The following is a 21,019-nucleotide window of genomic DNA, read 5'->3' on the forward strand; positions in this document are numbered from 1 at the left end:
TCCTTAAAGGTATTCGGGGATACGAGGGATGCGGGTGACAGAAATACCAGGGTAACCTTGTTTTTCCCTGAGGACATTGAGACCCTTGGTGGGAGGGGTTTCTGGTAAGGGGCAATTTTGTGTTTGCCTGTTCTTTGGGAATATCACCTGGAGATAGATGGATTCCCAGACCCACCAAATCTAGGTTTTAGACCAAAAAAGAATGTTTTATTATTAGAATTGAGTATATCTCAGGTCCTCTTTCATTACTACAACACAAAATAAATCTGGGGGCCAGGAACGGTGGCTCACACCTGTAATCCCAGCACTTTGGGAGGCCGAGGCAGGTGGATTGCCTGAGGTCAGGAGTTCGAGACCAGTCTGGCCAACATGGTGAAACCCCATCTCTACTAAAAATACAAAAAAAATTAGCTGGACGTGGTGGTATGCCCCTGTAATCCCAGCTACTTGGGAGGCTGAGGCAGGGGAATTGCTTGAATCAAGGAGGTGGAGGTTGCAATGAGCCAAGATCTCGCCACTGCACTCCAGCCTGGGTGACAAAGCGAGACTCCAGCAAAAAAAAAAAAATCTGGGTTGGTATAATAAAGACACAGTGACATTCTAGATTAAGAGGTTGGTTCTTATATGAAAGCATCTCAATCTTTTTTTTTGAGACGACAGAGTTTCGCTCTTGTTGCCCAGGGTAGAGTGCAAGGGTGTGATCTCAGCTCACTGCAACCCCCGCCTCTCCCAGGCTCAAGTGATTCTCTTGCCGTAGCCTCTCTAGTAGCTGAGATTACAGGCGTGCGCCACCATACCGAGCTAATTTTTTTTTTCTGTATTTTTAGTAGAGATGGGGGTTTCACCATGTTGGCCAGGCTGGTTGCAAACCCTTGGCCTCAAGTGATCCACCCGCCTCGGCCTCCCAGAGTGCTAGGATTACAAGCATGAGCTACCACGCTCAGCCTATGCATCTCAGTCTTTCAGTCTTAAATTTTCTTCTAGGTGGATTTAGGGGTTTGTGCTCGTGGCCCTAAGAATGAACATGAGAAAGGCAGGGAGTACCTGCTTAGTTGCAATAGGCCTTGTTTAGGCTAAAAATAAGCTTGATACCTGTATTTCATATACTGTAAAGAGCATTAACCATAACCTGCCTGCAACAGCCTCTGTAGGTAGAAACAATTATGGAGGTGTCAAGTAAGAATAAAGAGCTGATAACATCAAATTTGGTTTATTTCAAGTTTGTAACAAAATATATTCTAGGCAACTTTTCAGACATTGTTTTATAGCATCATAAGCCCTATACCACTGCTGTCATTCCAAAAGCTGCCAGGACACTGGAAGTCATCAAGTGGTCCAGCCCAGGAATACAGGTAGAATTCACATGATAGGTGATAAGAAAGCAGTGTCTGTGGGCCACTCTGATCCCTCTTTTTACCTTGGTAGGTAAGGTATGATCTTAGGACTATATGTACTGAGTCCTATTAGTCAGTGAAAAAGATTAAAGTGACAAGTTATGTGCTTTGTTCCTATAGCTTTGAAGTTCATCCACCTCACCAGCAATTGGAAGGTCTCAGGTCTTGCAGGCTCCACCCATGTGTAATCCTGGGGCAGGTGTGAATCTTGATTTTTTTAAGTGATTACTCAAGGGAGAGAACAACAGAAACCGAAGCCATGAGTACTGCCCCAATTCTAGATTAGGTTAGAGGTTAGAATAAATTAACTAATGGGGAGTGGTAGTGGGTAGCAGTCAGACCCAGGAGACAGATTTGTGTGGTTTCCTGATCTCAGCAAGGTCTAAGGAAAAAAGCCTCCCCGCCCCCCGACCTTAAATAGTGGCATCAAGTCATGAAGGCCAGTGAAACGTGGTTAGTCTCGTAAAATGACTTCCAGTTCTTCCAGGTCCTTCTGGAGAGCCAAATCCTAGGGAGACAAATAACAAATCTAGGGCTCAAAATTTAAACCAGCATTTTCCCAAACCAGTGGAACCTAAGAAGAGGGGCCCTTTGCTTCCTTCCTGAGCTCTGCTACAGTCTTTTTCCTACTTTCCCAGGATAGCCTGGAGCCTATTAAATCTGTCTCTTCCCCTAGAGGTAGACTCTTTTTTCCTAGGGAAATAAGACCTCTAGGAAAGATTATTTTCTAAAAATGTCACATGATGATTCAGTGATGACAGGCAGTTTTGTTTGGTTTTTTTGAGATGGAGTTTTGCTCTTGTTGCCGAGGCTGGAGTGCAATGGCACGATCTCAGCTCACTGCAACCTCCACCTCCCGGATTCAAGCGATTCTCCAGCCTCAGCTTCCCGAGTAGCTGGAATTATAGGCGTGTGCCACTAGGCCCAACTAATTTTGTAATTTTAGTAGAGATGGGGTTTCTCCATGTTGGTCAGGCTGTCTCGAACTCCCGACCTCAGGTGATCTGCCCAACAGGCAGTATTAAAAAGCCTTACCTCCTTCGTGACATCTGGCAGCTCCAGGGCCAACTTCATCCACCATCTAGCTTCAGAGTTTTTCCCTAGTTCTCTGTAGCACTGAAAAGAGACAACAGTGAAACCTGATACTGTGTACTTTCAGGAGTTCCCAGATCTATGTTGAAGTAGACAAATGAGTTTACCTTGGAAATATATACCCTTCCTGCTTTGGAAAATCCTGGCTGTAGTTCTTCAGCCTGGGAAAAGGGACAAAGATATTTCAGTAAGAGGTTCCTATATTCTAATCAGGCTGAAGTTTATTAAACTAGATTTCTAGTCCCCAACCATGTGGCTGATTCAGTGGGTCTGAAGAAACCTATATTTTTGATAAGCTGTGCAAGTGATTCTGATTTTCCCATAGAACAGGCAAACACAAAATTGCCCCCTACCAGGAAAACCCCTCCCATTAAGGGTCTCAATAATGTCCTTAGGAAAAAACAAGGTTACCCTGGTGTTTCTGCCTGCCACCTGCCCCTCTCATACCTTTAGAAAGCTCTGGAGGGCATCTTCCACAGTGGCACTGAGAGGGCTTTCAAGCAAGGCTGTAGCAGTTTTTTTTTCTAGCCAGCTCAGGTGAGAGACCTGCCACAAAAAGATCAAGGTGTGTATAAGAGGTTTTAAAAGTTTTTTCTTCTTTAAATCTTTGGGGATATACTGAAAATAGGGTCAAACGGGGCTGGGTTCAACCACCAATAATACTAGCATTCAGAAGAAAGGGCACCTGAGCCAGAGAAGGCTGAGGATCTTGTTCTTCCTGGCAAGGAAATCGGTGTCAGAAGGCATTTAGGACCATTATGTCAAGCACTGAAATGCAGCTTACCTGATAGCACCACCTGCCAAGAAGAAAGTGAGCCATGGGGTTTTCTGGCTGGAGAGCAATGGCTTTGTCCACATGCTCCTAAGGGGAAAATGTTAATATAAACTAACATCAGACACCGGAGTTGCTAAAAGAGAGGCAAGGGCCGGATGCAGTGGCTCATGCCTGTAATCCCTGCACTTTGGGAGGCTGAGGCAGGTGGATCACCTGAGGTCAGGAGTTTGAAACCAGTCCTGGCCAACATGGTGAAACCCCATCTGTGCTAAAGATACAAAAATTAGCCGGGCATGGTGGTACATGCCTGTAATCCCAGCTACTTGGGAGGCTGAGGCAGGAGAATCGCTTGAACCCAGGAGGTTGCAGTGAGCCAAGATCACACCACTGCACTCCAGCTTGGGCGATAGAGTGAGACTGTGTCTCAAAAAAAAGAAGAAAGGCAAGTCACTGAGGCTATAGAAAAGTTTTTGGCAGGGAGCTGGAAAGGAGTGGCGAATCTGGGATAGGCCAGCACAAGGAAGGAGGAAAAGCCTGTCCTCACCTTGAAGCTAAAGCCACTCTGGATGCGCCTCTGGATGCTCTCATGCTCAGCCAGCTGACCACAAAGCACCGCATACCTAGGGGGGAAGCAGCAAGCTCAGGGACAAGGGCTGAGTACCATCACTGCAAGGAATGGATGCCCCGCCCACAGCCTAGTTGCATTGTCCCCTATCCCTGTACCCTCAACTAGAGCTGAAAATACCTAATTTTCACCTGTACGTAATCCCCATTCTTCACGGACCTCTGGCCCCAATTAGTATTCTTTAGTAGATAATGGTAGGCTTACAAGTCTCCAAAGTATTCTAGGTATAAAAAAAGCTGGGTTCACCACAGTAAATCTCTCTTACACAGTAAATCTCTCCTACACTCATAAGGAGTACAGCCACAGGCATTAATAAAAACTTGAAAAGCATGAAAAGAATCAGCATAAAAGTATAAGAGACCTGACTATACTACTTATCTTCTGGGCAGACAAAAAAGTGGGTCTCATTAGCCTTTAAGCATACAGGTGTATCACTGCGACTTGGGAAGCAATTTCTTAGGACAGTCACGCTGGGAGGGGATATTCTAGGAATTTCTGATGTTAACTTGGAAACCAACAGAACCAGAGGAAGAAAGACCTCCTATATATGCCCTCTCCCCCACATCCCCCCTCCCAAAGGGAACCAGCCAGCCAGCTTCCCATTATCTGTCTTCAGAAACAGTCTTACTTCCCCATCCCCCCAGCATTGTTCCTAGCAGCACAGTTGACATTTGATGAGTAACCAGCCCAAGTTGCTTTTTCATGTATATGCTAAGTATCCAGGGGGTATCAGATACTTCTAGAGGCTCATTTCCATGTTTAATCCAAACAGCTGTTCCTCAGGAATAGCTATTCATCCTTGGAAGCCCAGGGAAGCAATGACACCCAAGAAACAGTTACCTGGCCTCTGAGAAGAACCCTTGCAGAGACAAAAGTTTCAGCAACAGATGGAGAAACACAGCCTCTCACTTAGCTCACAGTCTGAGGGTGGAGACATGGAAAGCAAGGGTGGCGGTGGGAAAGGAAAGGAACATTTTCACTAAAACTCAGGTGCTGGAACCAGACCCCAGGATATGAGTTAGCCCTGGCCCAGGTAAGCTGACAGAACTTTGCCTCACATGAGACCACAAAAAGGGCTGATGTTTTTCAAGCCTAATAAATTGACCACTAAACTTCTGGGGGGTGAGCTCACATCTACTTTTCCTCACGTGAACCAAGCAAAGAAGCCAAAGTACCAGCAGCCAGGGATCACACACAGGGGAAAGAAGAGCTTATGCAGGATAGGGGAGCTGCAGATTGTCCCAGCCTCCTGAGAGCCAAGAACTCCAGTTTTGTAGCTAGGATGACTCTTAACAAAGCTACTCATTTCTCCAAGCCCCATCAGAAAAAAAGCTTGTATTCCCCGCTTGCCTCATCCCTAAGCCACCTCCCCTACCAGAAACTTCCCTTGTCTCTGGCTAGGGGTAGACTGAGGCATGTGGAGATACAAGCCAGAGCTCCCTCTCCTGGATCCTTTGGAAAATGCCTCTGTGGCCCAGGCAGAGAAAAGAAAGGGCTGTCCTCTGCTTTGGCCCTTGCTGGCTCTTCCCAGAACACTGCAGGGTGTTATTACCACAGGTGACAGTCAGCACTCTCATCCCCCTTCTCCAGAGCAGCCTCTGCTTCTTCTTTTCCTGTAGGACAAAGGAAGATCCAGAGTTGACATAGCTCTTATGCACACTTTCATAGGAAGGCTTTTGGGAAGAATGGCTGCTTTAGCTCTCACCAATCCCTGCCCAGCTTGGACTTGTTTGGAAATAGTTGTGAACTTGAGCAGAATGAAAGGCCGCAAAGAAGCCAGTCACAGTGGCTCATGCCTCTGTGCTGTGTAATCCCAGCACTTTGGGAGGCTGAGGCGGGTAGAGCACCTGAGGTCAGGAGTCGGAGACCAGCCTGGCCAACACAGTGAAACCCCATCTCTACCAAAAATACAAAAATTAGCTGGGCGTGGTGGCAGGCGCCTGTAGTCCCAGCTACTCAAAAGGCTGAGGCAAGAGAATCGCTTGAACCCAGGAGGCAGAGGTAGCAGTGAGCCGAGATTGCACCACTGCACTCCAGACTAGGTGACAGAGCAAGACTCTCAGAAAAGGCTGCAAACGGCTTCTAAGGGAAGACTTCAGGGATGACTTCTGCTTCACCTTGGCTTCCCCATCTGTCATTAGAAACCCCAGTTACCTTCTTTTTATAATGCCCACCTGATGTGCTTGAAGCAGATTTTAGCATTTAAAATATAAAAGGATCCAGCCAGGCACAATGGCTTATACCTGTAATCCTAGCACTTTGGAAGGCCGAGGTGGGTGGATCACTTGAGGCCAAGTGTTTGAGACAAGCCTGAGCAACATGGTGAAACCCTGTCTCTACTAAAAATATAAAATTAGCCAGGCATGTTGGCACATCCTGTAGTCCCAGCTCCCCAGGAGGCTGAGGCAGGAGAATCACTTGAACCTGGGAGGCAGAAGTTGCAACGAGCCAAGATTGCACCACTGCACTCCAGCCTGGGCGACAAACTCCGCCTCAAAAAAAAAAAAAGGATCCAACACAATCAGAAATTGTCCCCAACAGACCTTACTATGGAGGGGCAGTGTCCATGAATCTCAAATTGTATAAAATTTAAGTAAGTGGGGAGAGACATCACAGCTTTGAAAAAATTCCCTAAAGGGGATGGGTACATTGGCTCACACCTGTAATCCTAGAACTTTGAGAGGCCAAGGAGAGGATAGCTTGGGACCAAGAGTTCAAGACCAATCTGGGCAACACAGGCAGACCCCATCTCTAAAAAAAAAAAAAAAAAAAATTCTCAAAAGGATCCACGATCCAACAATATTAATTAGCTCTAGGCCAAAACTCTTTCACAAGAGCCACATGGACTGAGGTCTGACCAGAGATGACGTTCACTTAGTCTTACCCGAGTTTTCTAGGTTAGTGTTCTAACAAAGAAATGAAAGCCCATAAACATGAAAGTTCTGACAAGCGTCACTTAAGAGTATCGAGGCTGGAGCTTACGGACCACCAGATAAGGACCATCATGCCTATGCACTGGAGAAGACACTGCAACATAGTTTTTTTTTTTTTGTTTTTTTTTTTTGTTTTTTTTTTTTTTGAGACAAGAGTCTCACTCTGTCGTCCAGGCTGGAGTGCAACAGCACGATCTCGGCTCACCGCAACCTCCGCCTCCAGGTTCAAGTGATTCTCCTGCCTCAGCCTCCCGAGTAGCTGGGATTACAGGTGTGTGCCACCACACCTGGCTAATTTTTGTATTTTTAGTAGAGACGGAGTTTTGCCTTGTTGGCCAGGCTGGTCTCAAACTCCTGACCTCAGGTGATGCACCCACCTCAGCCTCCCAAAGTGCTGTGATTACAGGTGTGAACCACCGTACCCAGCCAAGAATTCTTTGAAGAAAACAAGTTTGGAAGGGAACATGGAGAAAATGGAACAAATGTAATGCACTGAAGTGGTAAACTGGCTAATCTGAAATGTTTTCCTTTTTTTATTTGAGACAGGGTCTCTGTTGCCCAGGCTGGAGTGCAGTGGTGCAATCTCAGTTCACTACAACCTCTGCCTCCTGGGCTGAAACAATCCTCCTGCTGGCATGTTCCACCACCATGCCTGGCTAATTTTTTAAGTTTTGTTTTTTGTTTTTTTTTTTTGTAGAGACAAGGTCTCACTATATTGCCCAGGCTAGTCTCTAACTCCTGGGCTCAAGCAATCCTCCTGCCTTGGCCTCCCAAAGTGCTAGGATTATAGGCATGAGCCACCACACCTGGCCACAAATGCATTCTTAAGACAACTGATGCTGTGAAAGACTCTACCTCTCTTCCCAAAGAGAAGGACCACATGGCCCCACCAATGAGGGACGCTGCCTCTTTGGGGATTTCTCTCTGCCCTCTTCAAAGTACTGTCTCACTAGGAAAATAATAGCAAAGAATGAGACAACTAGTTCCTGCCAAGCTAGACAGACAGTGTTGTAGACAAGACATTGCCTGAGACCCCACAGAATGACTACCTCCTGGTGGTCCAGCTCCTAGAGATACAATGAAATAAACTTTATACCCAGTAAGGATAATTCTTAAAGGCTGTGATCTCAGAGCAGAACCTTCAAAGACATTCCACAGTCATCTGACTTCCAGCAGGTAAAGCTTTGTCCATGGGTGCTAAGCTCAGGAGGCCAGACCAACCAAGTGCTGCCCCTCTAACCACTGCCTCCACTTCTGTCTTTGGGGTTCATGCTGGCTACTAGCACTAATAAGAGATGACCAATGATCAAGAGGGAAAGGAAAGGTTGTTGACATGAAGAGTCCAAAAATCAGCCCAAAAGCTGAGAATCCTCATCTGAAATTTAGGAGGGAAAACAAACTTTTGGAGAGAAAAAGTAATCATAAATAAGCATCTTTTGTTAAAACTTCCAGGAATTTTTCTGAGGGTCTACAGAGACATCCTACTCAATTGGTCTGTTCTTTCTCCATCGACAGAATTCTACAAATGTTTAGAATGTTAACTTTGAGGTACTGTTTGAGTATACATTATGAAGGATTCAATAATATTTGTAAGGCTGTACTTATAATAGAAAGGTAGACAAATCCATTTTAGACAGTTAACTGGCCGGGCACAGTGGTTTATGCCTGTTATCCCAGCACTTTGGGAGGCCTAGGTGGGTGAATCACTTGAGGCCAGGAGTTCAAGACCAGCCTAGCCAACATGGCGAAACCCCATCTCTGCTAAAAATACAAGACTTAGTCGGGTATGATGGCATGTGCTTGTAATCCCAGCTACTGGGGAGGCTGAGGCAGGAGAATTGCTTGAGCCCAGGAGGTGGAGGTTGCAGTCAGCCGAGATCAGGCCACTGAACTCCAGTCTGGGCAACAGAGAAAGACTGTTTAAAAAAAAAAAAAAAATAGATATTAACTGAACCACAGACCTAGAAACCCATTACCCATTGATGGTACCTAACTCAGTGTGTGGAGTTCAGCAGGACACATCAGTCTCTAAAGTCCAAGCATTCTCTGACCTCATGACAGATAAGGCCAAGCCCTGAGCCTGGCACAGGTCAGATGCACCCTATCCTCCAGGGTGGAGCCTTTGCCAACAGACTTGCCAAGTGGATTCCAGAGTCTTCTAAGCTAGCTATATTCTTAGAACACCTGCCCCACCAGCTCAGAAAACTGAAACCAGATTTCTAAGCAGCAGCAAAAAACCTCAGGTTAAGAAAAAAGGTTTTGCCCTCTGTGGCTAGAGTGAGAAAAACGAATAACATTGATAGGATACAACTACTCCTAAAAACACATGCACGTGTGTTACTAATCAGCATGATATACAGATAAGCAAAGACTGCTCTCTGCTTCCAGAGGAGAAAGCAAGGGTCTTTGGGAGCCAGAGTTTGTCCCTAGTGGGTAACTGAGCCACAACTGCTGACAGCATCTTGGTGGTTCCCCGGGTCCCCAGGCAGATGGGCCAGCCCCACCCCTGAATCAGTTAGTCACCTTCCCACAGGAAGCTGTCAGCACTTACCATCTAGGGCATATGACTTCTTCTCGCTCACCTCCTCAGTGAGCTCACACATGTCACTGTAGGCTCGGGCCAGGCGCCAGAGAAAGTCCTGCCGGCTTCCATACTGCAGACCAGACAGAAACGGGTGAGGCCTCTTTTTCCTCAACTGTAGAGAATGGGGGCCTTGGCCTTCCCCCACACCCTAGGTTCCCCCATACCATAACAAGCTAGTATGTTAAAGTCATCAATATCAGGCCAGCTCCTACACGCAGCCTTCCCCCCAGTCATCCCTTCCCACGTGCAGTTAATGTATGACACATTCTCTGTCTACCCAGTAGCTTGCACAATCACGGGGTGAGGGCATTCTGGCCTCCTAGAACTGCTGGGAGGAAAGGTCAACTCCAAGATGTCATAAGGCACGAGAGGTCTTTTGCTGACACATGAAGAAAGTGTGAAAGGAAAAGGGAAACTTCTAACTTCTGGGGGGGGCATTTATACCTGGGTGGGCATACGTTTTGTCAGTGAACCTGACAAGAGAATTATGGTTAAGTGACCTACACAGTTGTCACTTGTAATGGGGCTGGGAGCTTGGACTCTGCCTCAAGGGAAATGAGGAGAAAAAAAAATACAGTTCTTTCCACATTTCCCCCTAGAGGTGAGAGGTAGAGCTCTTTCTGCAGTAGCTCTACAGAAGGCAGAGAACTACACTCCCCCTCCCCAGAGGGGAGGCAGCTCTGGGGCAAGCAGTACACTGGCCCTAGGGTCCACGCTGGGCCTCCTTGGAAGAGGATATGTGACCCGGGGGACAGATGCAAAACCAGCTGTCTCACCATTTCTCGTCCCATGTCACCTTGTAGGGGCAGTAACCACACGGGCCTTCATTCCCCAGGGGTCAGGAGCAGAGAGATGGAGGGAGGGAGGGAAGGAGAAGCAGACAGGCAGCAGGAGCCTCACCACCAGCTTGTTGTTGAGCAGCAGCTGGAAGCCCTCCCGCTTGCCTTGCTCATCACCCCTGTGCAGCTCATCGGCCTGCTGCAGGAGGGGCAGCACATCCTCCAAGCCTGAGGAACCTCCAGCCTCCAGGGCACTGGAGGCACCTGAAGCTGCCTCTTCCTCCAGGTCAAGAGAATCCTTTCTCCCCATCTTCACAGTCTCACAGCTCACTTCATCTTCCCCGTCCTCACTTTCTTTGTCAGAGTCCCGCTCATTGTCAGACTCCGCATTGGCTGTTGTGTAACTGGCAGAGAAATGTAAGGGACAACAAGAGGATTATTCAGCTCAGAGCCCCTAGGGTCTGTCTATCCCTCACCCCCAAAGAAGCACTCTACATGGCATTGTCCAAAGCACCAAATCACAATCATTCATACCTCTTAAGGGCAGACTTTTTTTTCTTTTTTTTTTTTTTTTGAGACAGGGTCCCGCTCTGTCACCCAGGCTGGAGTGCAGTGGTTCGATCTTGGCTCACTCAAACCTCCACTTCGTGGGCTCAAGCAATTCTCCCACCTAATTTTTTTGTATTTTTAGTAGAGACGGGGTTTTGCCATGTTGCCCAGACTGGTCTCAAACCCCTGGCCTCAAGTGATCCGCCCACCTCGGCCTCCCGAAGTGCTGGGATTACAGGCATGAGCCACCATGCCCAGCAGAAATCATTATTTGAGAGAAAGTTTCCTATGGGAACTAAGGGCTGGGAAAATGATCCAGGAAGGAAAGAGTAGCCAACCAGCTGAGGCCCTGTGACAGTTAAGGCAAATGTGAGAAGCCCCTGCTCGTTTTTGCCTTATCAGTCAGAGACACTTGCCACAACCAACATGGGTGGGTGCAGCCTCAGGCCATGGGCAGCCACACACATCCACAAACTTGCAACCTCTGGCCCAAGTCAACAACCAAACCTAAACCGCAACAGGAGTAGCCCATAGTAACCTTGAGAACTTAAGGGTGTGAGGAGAGGTGACAGGAACCACTCTGCAGCCAGAAGCAAGAAGGGGAAGACGATGCAAACTACCCCCTGAAAAGGTGTTTGGGGGGCTGCCATATGCCAGGTGGCTCCTAAGGAGCCCCAACCCTGATGCACCCACTAAAGAGGAAGCCGAGTTTCTCTTGGATCTCAGCCACCAGCAGCTGATTAGGGTGTTTTCCGTAAATGCCTAAAATAGATAAGGACTGAGCAGGGGAAAAGGCAGGACTTCTGGGGTTCAGAAGCAAACACAAGGCTGGGCACGGTGGCTCACGCCTGTAATCCCAGCACTTTGGGAGGCCGAGGCGGGCGGATCAGGAGGTCAGGAGATCAAGACCATCCTGGCTAACACGGTGAAACCCTGTCTCTACTAAAAAATACAAAAAATTAGCCAGGCATGGTGGCGGATGCCTGTAGTCCCAGCTACTCGGGAGGCTGAGGCAGAAGAATGGGCGTGAACCCGGGAGGCAGAGCTTGCAGTGAGCGGAGATCACACCACTGCACTCCACCCTGGGCGACAGAGCAAGACTCCGTCTCAAAAAAAAAAAAAAAAAAAAAAAATAGGCTCCCTGTGGCTGGAGCAAAACAGGACTGAAGGAGAGATGACACACACACCTACAAATAAAGTCAACAACTGACAGCCTAATGTCAGGGCAGAAGTGCTGTCCTGCCCAGAAAACCAGAAACCACAAGGTGGCAGGCTCTGAAGGTTCTGGAAGTGAGCAGCCAGACCTGGTACCCAGTCCGTGCTGACTGCATCCTTACAGAGGAGCTTCAGCCTCTTCTAAAAAAGAGGCCCCAGACACATCTACTACAAGAACTTGTAAGGTATTTAAAACCTTTCCTAACTGCACCTTTGTTTTTTAAGAGGTTATCCAAGTAGATTTCCCCTTTAGTTATTAGAAAAAAAAAAAAAAAACACCTTTAGAAATCAAAGGGACAAGGATAAGTGTCATTAGATTTCGTAAACAACCTGGGTACTGATGAGCGAGACCACCCACAGGCAACCTAGAGAATGAAACTCCCAACTGCACCTGCCAGATTAAGAAAAATCAAACCAGAGTCTCCTCTGCCCAGCCAGGCCCAAATGCAAAATGGGTAAATGGTTTATCTGGAACGGAAAGCTGGAACTGCATCATCTCCCTTTGCTAGAAAGAGGGGGAGACCCTATTTCTTGCTGAGTTGAGGGCTGCCTCAGCCAATCAGGAGTCCAAAGAGGAGTCTCTCTGCCTCCAGCACTCCCAGGGAGGGACCTAGCCCTGCTGGAGCCCAGGCATCAGCACAGAATCCCCTGGGACCTAAGCTGCGATGCTGCCATCCCTCTGGATCCTAAAGGCCCAGCTCACAAAGCCAAGAAGAGAGGTCAGGGAGCCTCGTTGCCACAAACAGAGTGAAAGATGGTAGAGCCCTGTGAGGCAGGGAGGCTCCAGGGAAGCTGGCATAGAAAGTGGACTTTAATTGCATCTCAGCCCCACTTCAAGGAACCCTCAACAATCTGAAACCCTACCGCCTGAGGCAGCTTCTGGGGCCTCAGAAGAGATTAATCACATGCCAAGGGCTACCACATTTACACCATTCTCTCTCACTTTCCACCTCCCAGACTAACCCAGCCAGCCTTTGGAGAAATCTACCAGAGAGGAATGACCCTTTTAACATACCCTGAGGCTTTTGAGATCTGCCAGAGACGAGCAGGGACCTTTGAAAAGGCCCTTTGGTCCTGTGCACTCCGGAGGACAGGAGTTCCCACAGTGGGCCAGAGACCCAAGGCTCCCTCTGAGCAAAGAGACTGCCACTCTACTCTTAAGCAGTAATGAAGGACTCAGTTACACACATCTCCCCTCCTGGCAATTAAGTTTCTCTTAACCTAAACCATGTTAGAGACTGAGTATGAGGCCTTCAAAGATAACCAGGCACATGGACCCTGACCTTGAGATAAGACCCAACTTAATGAGGTCATAAATGCCCAAGAAGGAGTCTTCACGATGAGGCTGCAGGCAATTTCTCTTGGCTGAGATGCCTGGGAAGGCTTGCTGGAGGAGCTGGTGTTTTAGGGCAAGTTGGGTTCTGACAGAGGGAACTCAAGCTGTGTTTGGTACAATGCCCGGGGAACAAGCTCACAGAGCTGCACAGTGATTCTGCCTCTGCCAGCCTCAATCTCCTGAGACCTCAAAGTTGTTATTTGGAAGAAGGAAGGAATACAGCTTTCAGTGAAATCAAGCAGCCCATCAAATCTCAGCCCTTCATCCCTCAAAGCAGCTCTCCTTGCCCCAAGACACACATGTTCAAAGCCATTTCAGAGTTTGTAGACTCCTAGAGCTCCCCCTTGACCTACATGGCAATGACCATGGCACAAAGAATCATTCACCACGGCCACTGCCCTAGAGAACACCCGGCTCAACCACACAGTGTTGCACCACCACCTGCTCTCATGCCACGGGACTGGGCATGGGACACAGCCTGAAGGCGCTATAATTAAGAAATCCACCCTTCCCCTTGCCCCATCACAGGTGTCTGGCAGCCCTGGCCTGCTCCTTGTGGCCTTGGGAGTCCCAGTGAGCACCCCTAGCAGTGAAGGACCCCCAGGTGTCCCTGGTTAACTGCTCTGGCTCCCACTGACCCCAGAAGTTTGTACTTCTTTATTTTTTTGAGATGGAGTCTTTCTCTGTCGCCCAGGCTGGAGTGCAGTGGTGCAATCTTGGCTCACAGCAAACTCCACCCCCTGGGTTCAAGTGATTCTCCTGCCTCAGCCTCCGGAATAGCTGGGATTACAGGCGCGCACCACCACGCCCAGCTAATTTTTGTATTTTTAGTATAGACAGGGTTTCACCATGTTGGCCGGGCTGGTCTCGAACTCCTGACCTCAAGTGATCTGCCCACCTCAGCCTCCCAAAGTGCTGGGATTATAGGCATGAGCCTCCACACCCCGGCCTCAGTAATTTTTTTTTTTTTTTTTTTGAGACAGAGTACTGCTCTATCACCGAGGCTGGAGTGCAGTGGTGCCATCTTGACACACTACAGCCTCCACCTCCTGGGTTCAAGTGATTCTTCTGCCTCCGCCTCCTAAGTAGCTGGGATTACAGATGCCTGCCAACATGCCTGGCTAATTTTTGTATTTTTAGTAGAGACAGGGTTTCACCATGTTGGCCATCTGGTCTTGAACTCTTGATCTCAGGTGATCTACCTGCCTTGGCCTCCCAAAGTGCTGGGATTACAGGCCTGAGCCACCGCGCCTGGCCTAGTACAACTTCTTTAAATCATCACAAAGAGGACCAGGTGCGGTGGTTCATACCTGTAATCTCAGCACTTGGAGGCTGATGTGGGAGAACTGCTTGAGGCCAAGAGTTCAAGAACAGGCTGGGCAACATAGTGAGACCCCATCTGTACAAAAAAAATAAATAGAATTGGCTGGGCATGTGGTGGCACATGCCTGTAGTCCCAGCTACTCAGAAGGCTGAGGCAGGAGCACCACTTGAGCCCAAGAGGTTGAGGCTGCTGTGCTGTGATGGCACCACGGAACTCCAGCCTGGGCAACAGAGTGAGACCCTGTCTCAAAACAAAACAAAACAAAAACAAAAACAGTTGTGAAGGGCCTCAAGCTTTCTTTGATCTTGGGCAGAGCTGTGACCTCTCCTTCTGTTCAACCTCCTTACAGAGTTCAAACATCAATTCCCCACCCACGTGGCCTGCTTCCTTGGGTTGCAGAGATGTTCTTTACATCTCAGTGCCCACTATCAACTACTTCCTCCGTCTCTCTCTTCAATTCAGATGTATCAAATATTAATTTCATTTTTGTCCCCTCTTTAACACAACTTCTGGAAGCATCTCTTGGCCCAGAGCCATTTAGGTAAACTCAATAGAAAAGGGCCACCTCTGCTTGCCCTTGAGAATACAGATAACAGGGATCTGACAACCCAGGCAACAGCAGTCCCCCATGGAGGAGCAGAGAGCTCTTCACCACCACTCCACAGGTTTCTGGAGACCCCGGAGCAGTCATCAAATCCAGCGTTGGTGATAATGGCATTTCAGTCAACCACGGACTGCGCATATAACAGTGGGTGCGTACGATTATAATGGAGCTGAAAAATTCCTATCACCTAGTATTTACATTTTATTTTATTTTTTGAGGCAGGGTCTCGCTCTGTCACCCAGGCTGGAGTGCAGTGGCACAATTATGGCTCACTGCATCCTCAAACTCCCAGCCTCCCAAGTAGCTGGGACTACCAACCCATGCCACCATGCCCAGCTCGTTTTTTTTTTTGAGATGGAGTCTCATTCTGTCTCACAGGCTGGAATGCAGTGGCACAATCTTGGCTCACTGAAACCTCTGCCTCCTGGGTTCCAGCAATTCTCCTGCCTCAGCCTCCCAATTAGCTGGGATTACAGGCATGCACCACCACACCTGGCTAATTTTTGTATTTTTAGTAGAGACAGGGTTTCAACATGTTGGCCAGACTGGTCTCAAACTCCTGACCTCAGGTGATCCGCCCACCTCGGCCTCCCCCAGGTAGTTATTTTATGTAGAGACGTGGTCTTGCTGCCTTGTCCAGGATGGTCTCAAGCTCCTGAACTCAAGCAATCCTCCTGTCTCGGCCTCCCAAAGTGCTGGGATTACCCATGAGCCACCACCGTGCCTGGACTGATTTTAACTTCTAGTTTCCATGTGCCCGCTTATAGCTAATTCCTCTGATCCAGCATAAAACTTGGCTGTTCTCTGCACCAGTCTTTCCCTTGAGAAGAATAAAGGCTGGACAAGGAGAAATCGGCCTCTAGGCCTCACACAGGCTACCTGAATAACTGGAGCTAGCAGCAGACAAGGTCAGATGGGTCAGATGCTGCTACTGACAACATCACGCTCTATCCTTGGGACCAGAGTTTCAAAGTGGTGCTAGTGGTTTAAACTCAAAACGCCCTTAGCATGACCAGACTTGGAGGAGGCTGTCCACCAGACTCCTGCCAGCTGCCCCGCCTCACAGAAAGGCCTATCGTCAGCCCTCCTGGGCCACTGAGAACTCAGGACATCCACCTCCCACCTGTAAAAATGCAAAGGATCACAGGCAAGGCTCCCCTGTGGGAAGAGGGTGACTCCCAGGGAGGAGCATGCTTCGTGCTTAGACATCTCCGTATACCAGCTCAGCCACCCAAGGAAAGGAACAAAGTCAAACAATGCTTATCAAGTCCTTGTGATAACACAGAAAAATGCCCAAATAATATATCATAACTATGTAATAAACTAAGATAACAGATGCAAGCAATAACTGCTATTAACATCTACATTTGTCTGAATGACATAAATTGGATGGGTTTTTTGTTTCAACTCTTCTGTATTTATTATACTCTTACCTGTTCCAAAAATCATTTGCAGCAGCTTGGTTTGAATTTTCCATTGATAATACTTTTACAAAACACAACCTGGCTGTAGCCATAACTGCCTCCAAGAGAGACAACTCACCCCCCTTCACTCTCAGCATCTGTGAACGTGGCTCCCGAGGAGGCCGTGAAGTAGACAGAGCTAGAGCCAGTGGAGTCACTCCTCTCCCGGACAAATGGAAACCTTCGCCGCCGAGCCACTCTCTGGTTCTCTTCCATGTGGCATCTGGAAAGCAGGCCCCATCCCGAAGGGTACCATTAGGTCCCATCCAGCTTGTCTTTCTGCTCACCATAGGGTGCCTCTTACTACTGCTCCTCATTAAAGGGCTAAAAGCAGAGAAAATCCTAAGTCTCTAACCCTCAGGAGGGTAAGCAGGGCAGCTTCCTGGGCCCAGCCCGCACGAACAGACTACGTTAGGCAAACAGAGCTCTTCAGCTGCTACAACAGATCAACCATGAGAGTCCAGAAGCAGCAAGGAGCATGTGCAAGGCGAGGTACCAAATGTACAGCTTCAACCCAGGTTAGGCTAAAAGCTATAGAAGTGGTTTATTCTTTAGAGACAGACAGCGAAGGCCAGAACACACCCCAGCTGAAAAGCTGCAGGGGAGGGATAAAGCAGAAGAAGCTGCATTACTCACCGGACCTCCCCAACAATCTCCCCCGCAAGCCCTCGCAGGCTGCTTCTCAGCTCCTCCACCTCCCGCCGCAGCGCCACAAGGCTGGTCAGCACAAAGTCCAGGCGGTCCAGCACCTTCTCCTGTCCTTCCCGTGGAAGGCTGGGCAGCACTGAGGCATCTCCAGCCCCACCTGGGACAGCCCGCAGGAGCATCACTGAAGGGGGAACGAATGGGAGCCAGTGACACACAGGAATATAGTGGGGAAGAGATCTCACACCCAGAATTCAAGAATACCTGCTTTCCATTGGAAGAGAAGGCCCAGTGACGCTCAGATAGCACACGTTCACAGCCAGGTCATGGTAACAAGTCTCAAGAAACTACCCAGGGATCTCTAAACAAGAGCCCTCTGCTCCAAGAACCTTCCACACCAGGGCCCTTCAGGAATGCTGCACACCACGACAGATAATGTAACATGCCTGCCCAAGTGTGGAACCTGAAGGAGGACAGCTGTCCTGCTAGAGTTAAAAAAAAAAAAACCTTCACCTCACCATATAGTGCCCAATACCAAGGAGTCAATACCAACCACATAGCAAAACTAAAACTAAAACTGAGCTCCCTCAAATTCTGATCTCTCACTTCACAAAGAATAGTAGGGAAAACTTGGAGTTTCTCCCAGAACTTCATTTAGTATATCAGAGAAGGACTAGGAGAAAGGGGGCAGTTACTAAGAGAAAAGGTACACCAGAAAAAGCCCATCCAAACTGCTTCGGAAAGACACCGTTACTAAGCCCTGCTGACCCAACCCTAGATCTCAGAGTAAATTCCAGCAGTGAAATGCTAGCAAAGTGACAGCCACCTATGGTAACTGAACTGGAAAATGCAAAAACAAAAAAGAAACCAGAGAGGCAGGACCCTACAATACAGCAAGCATAAATCCCTTCTTAAAGGAAATCTGGTAAAAAACTAGGCCAGGCCACAACATACATCCAATACTGCTCAAGAATGTAGTGCAAGAAAGATCCCTGGCAATGTGGCCACTTTCTTCTAATCTCAGAAGAAACACTACTGCGAAGCAATTACAAACAAAATACAAGGGAAGGAAGCACACTCCAATACTAGATTACCACAAGATTATAAAATGCTGACAATCATTTGCAATCTAAGGTGATAGCTCTTTGAAGACTCCAAAACTAACTTTTCCAAACCATCTAACATTGGCAATCAGTGAAAACACTCATTTCCAATTAGCATGGGAGTGAGATAATGTAAACGCTCCTCTTGGCCAGGTGTGGTGGCTCACGCCTGTAATCCCAGCATTTTAGGAGGCCGAGGCCAGGAGTTGGAAACCAGCCTGGCCAACATGGGGAAACCCCATCTTTACTAAAAATACAAAAATTAGCTGGGCATGGTGGCACGCACCTGTGATCCCAGCTACTTGGGAGGCTGAGGCATGAGAATCACTTGAACCCAGGGAGGCGGAGGTTGCAGTGAGCCAAGATCATGCCACTGCACTCCAGCCTGGGCAACAGAGCGAGACTCCATCTCAAAAAAGAAAAAAAAGAAAAGAAAAGAAAAAAACACTCCTCTTGCACAAAGATGATAGTAGTTTGAACCAGCCCTAGATCCTTTGCTCAAATGAATTGACAAATCTGCAAGAACTACTCATTTCAGCTGTACAGGCTGCCAGCCACATTCAGCTTCAATTGCATTAAGCGTGCTCCTAGCCCTATGCTGTAGAAAGTCCACTGGACCAGGTGACCAGGCCCAACCTTGCCACTTAATCTGTGACAGCCTCAGGAAAGTTATACCATCTTTTTGAATCTTGGTTTCCTCATAGGAGGGATAAAAAAAAAAAACTTGAATGAGATAGTTGCCAAGTTGTCTTGATAGTTGCCAAGTTGTCTTCAAATTCTAATATATGATTTAATACATAAGCCTCAAGACTTTTAATCCCTACAAGATTATTCTTTTTGCCCTCTTTTGGACTTTTCCTCTACTTATTACACACCTCACCCAACACTAAGCAAGTGCCTTTAATACCCACATAGCACTATTGTGGCCAGAACTAAAAGTGAAAGTTAAACAGTCTTTTTGAAATATACTTTCTTGTGAATACAGGCGAAAGAGTAGAGAAAACCACGACTGCTTTTTTTTTTTTTTTTTTTTTTTTGAGACAGAGTCCCACTCTGTCACCCAGGCTGGAATGCAGTGGCGCAACCTCAGCTCACTGCAGCCTCCGCCTACCAGGTTCAAGCGATTCTCGTGCCTCAGCCTCGCCAGTAGCTGGGACTACAGGCCGCGCCACCACGCCCGGCTAATTTTTGTATTTTTAGTAGAGATAGGGTTTCACCATGTTGACATCTGGTTGAATGTTGGCCAGGCTGGTCTTGAACTCCTGACCTCAGGTGATCCGCCCGTCTCGGCCTCCCAAAGTGCTGGGATTACAGGCGTGAGCCACCGCGCCCGGCCCGACGACTGCTTTTTCAACAAGCTTCCAAAAAAGTGAAACCCTAAAGCACTTCTCTCCGTTACCCTGTCCCACAGTCTCCACCGAAAGCAGCCCAGACCTCAGGCCCATTAGTCTGCAGTGACCGCGGTCTCAGGAGACGGGCTCCTACCCTGGCGTCCGGGATCTGAAGTCTGCGTATAGTCCAGGGAGTTGGGCAGGCTCTGGCTGCGGCCATGACGCTGGGTCCGTTTCCATCGCTGGCTGTAAAGGAGGCACAGGAATCCAAGGCCGGCGGCGGTACCCAGCAACAGTCCCAGCCCGGCACGGGCACCACCCAGGGCTCCCAGTCTAGACATGCTGCGCCTGCGGCCAGCAGAAGTCACCGGGAGCAGGCAGGCAGGCGGGCGGGCGGGGGTAAGGAGAGAGAGAGATTCGTGAACCCGGTAAACCCACCCTCAAGGCTGAACCCCGGCATGTATCCCCTTGCCCAAACCCTGAGCTCCCGACTACGTGCACCCCAGTCTGAACCCTAAGGCTTCCTCCAGCCTCCTGGGCCCCACTGCCTCTCTTCTCACCCAGCCTGGACGTAGCCGCCCCTCCAGTACACCCCCCGACCCGGGTCACAGAGTCCGGCTTCTGGGCCTTCAACCCCCACCTCAGCCTCACGACACTGCAGACCACAAACCCGCCGCCCTGGCTGCAAACTCCTGGCCTTCCGCCGCGGCCCCCGAAGGCGCTCTGGCCTGGCAGGAGATCCACTCAGAGCCTTACCCGGCCGCCAGCCACCATGCCAGCAGCCGCCGCGGGCTCACGCTGTCAGTGACCGTGACGTCAGGCAGGCGGCGCCAGCTGCTCGGCGCCCTGCGGGAAGGCGCAGAGAGATGACCGCGCCGGCCCCGCCCCCTGTCTGTTTCCCTCAGGGGCGGAGCCACGGGCGCCGCCGGAGGGGCGGAGTCAGCACAGAGCGCGAAAGGAAAGCAAGAAGGGGCCCAAGACAGGGGAAAGGCGGGAAGGCAGGGAGACTTCTTGGGCGGACGCTCGCGCAATCACCCTCACCGTCCGGCAGCCAGGCCTCCATGTCCCTCCGGTCACACCGGCTTAACTTGCTGCTCCCGGAATACGCTCAGCATATTCACACTTTCTACCTGCGCTTCTGCCTGGACCTCCCCCTCTGTACCTGGAAAACGTCACGCTCTCCCCACATTTTATTTTTATTTTTATTTTGTAGAGACTGGGTCCCGCTCTCCTGGTCTCCCAAAGTGCGATCCGCCCGCCTCGGCCT

The 21,019-nt window shown here is 49.0% G+C and overlaps 1 protein-coding gene across 2 annotated transcripts; it reads right to left on the reverse strand.

Annotated features, from left to right (window-relative positions):
• Positions 1-1,194: 1,194 nt before the first annotated feature.
• Positions 1,195-20,646, reverse strand: RMDN3 (regulator of microtubule dynamics 3). Of its 2 annotated transcripts, none has more exons than XM_004055999.5 (13): positions 20,393-20,646; positions 19,907-20,100; positions 17,310-17,502; positions 16,753-16,896; positions 10,304-10,586; positions 9,371-9,473; positions 5,439-5,499; positions 3,806-3,881; positions 3,271-3,348; positions 2,934-3,032; positions 2,594-2,647; positions 2,430-2,510; positions 1,195-1,902 (listed from the first exon to the last, which is right to left on the reverse strand). In XM_004055999.5, the coding sequence occupies exons 2-13, from the start codon at positions 20,091-20,093 to the stop codon at positions 1,849-1,851; spliced, it is 1,413 nt and encodes a 470-aa protein (XP_004056047.1). In that variant the 5' UTR covers positions 20,094-20,100; positions 20,393-20,646; the 3' UTR covers positions 1,195-1,848. The 2 variants fall into 2 exon arrangements, with proteins under 2 accessions (XP_004056047.1, XP_004056048.1); XM_004056000.5 differs by having other exon boundaries at positions 20,509-20,643.
• Between the last annotated feature and the right edge of the window lie 373 nt (positions 20,647-21,019).

Source organism: Gorilla gorilla, chromosome 16, assembly GCF_029281585.2.
Source record: "Gorilla gorilla gorilla isolate KB3781 chromosome 16, NHGRI_mGorGor1-v2.1_pri, whole genome shotgun sequence".
Lineage (NCBI taxonomy): Eukaryota > Metazoa > Chordata > Mammalia > Primates > Hominidae > Gorilla > Gorilla gorilla.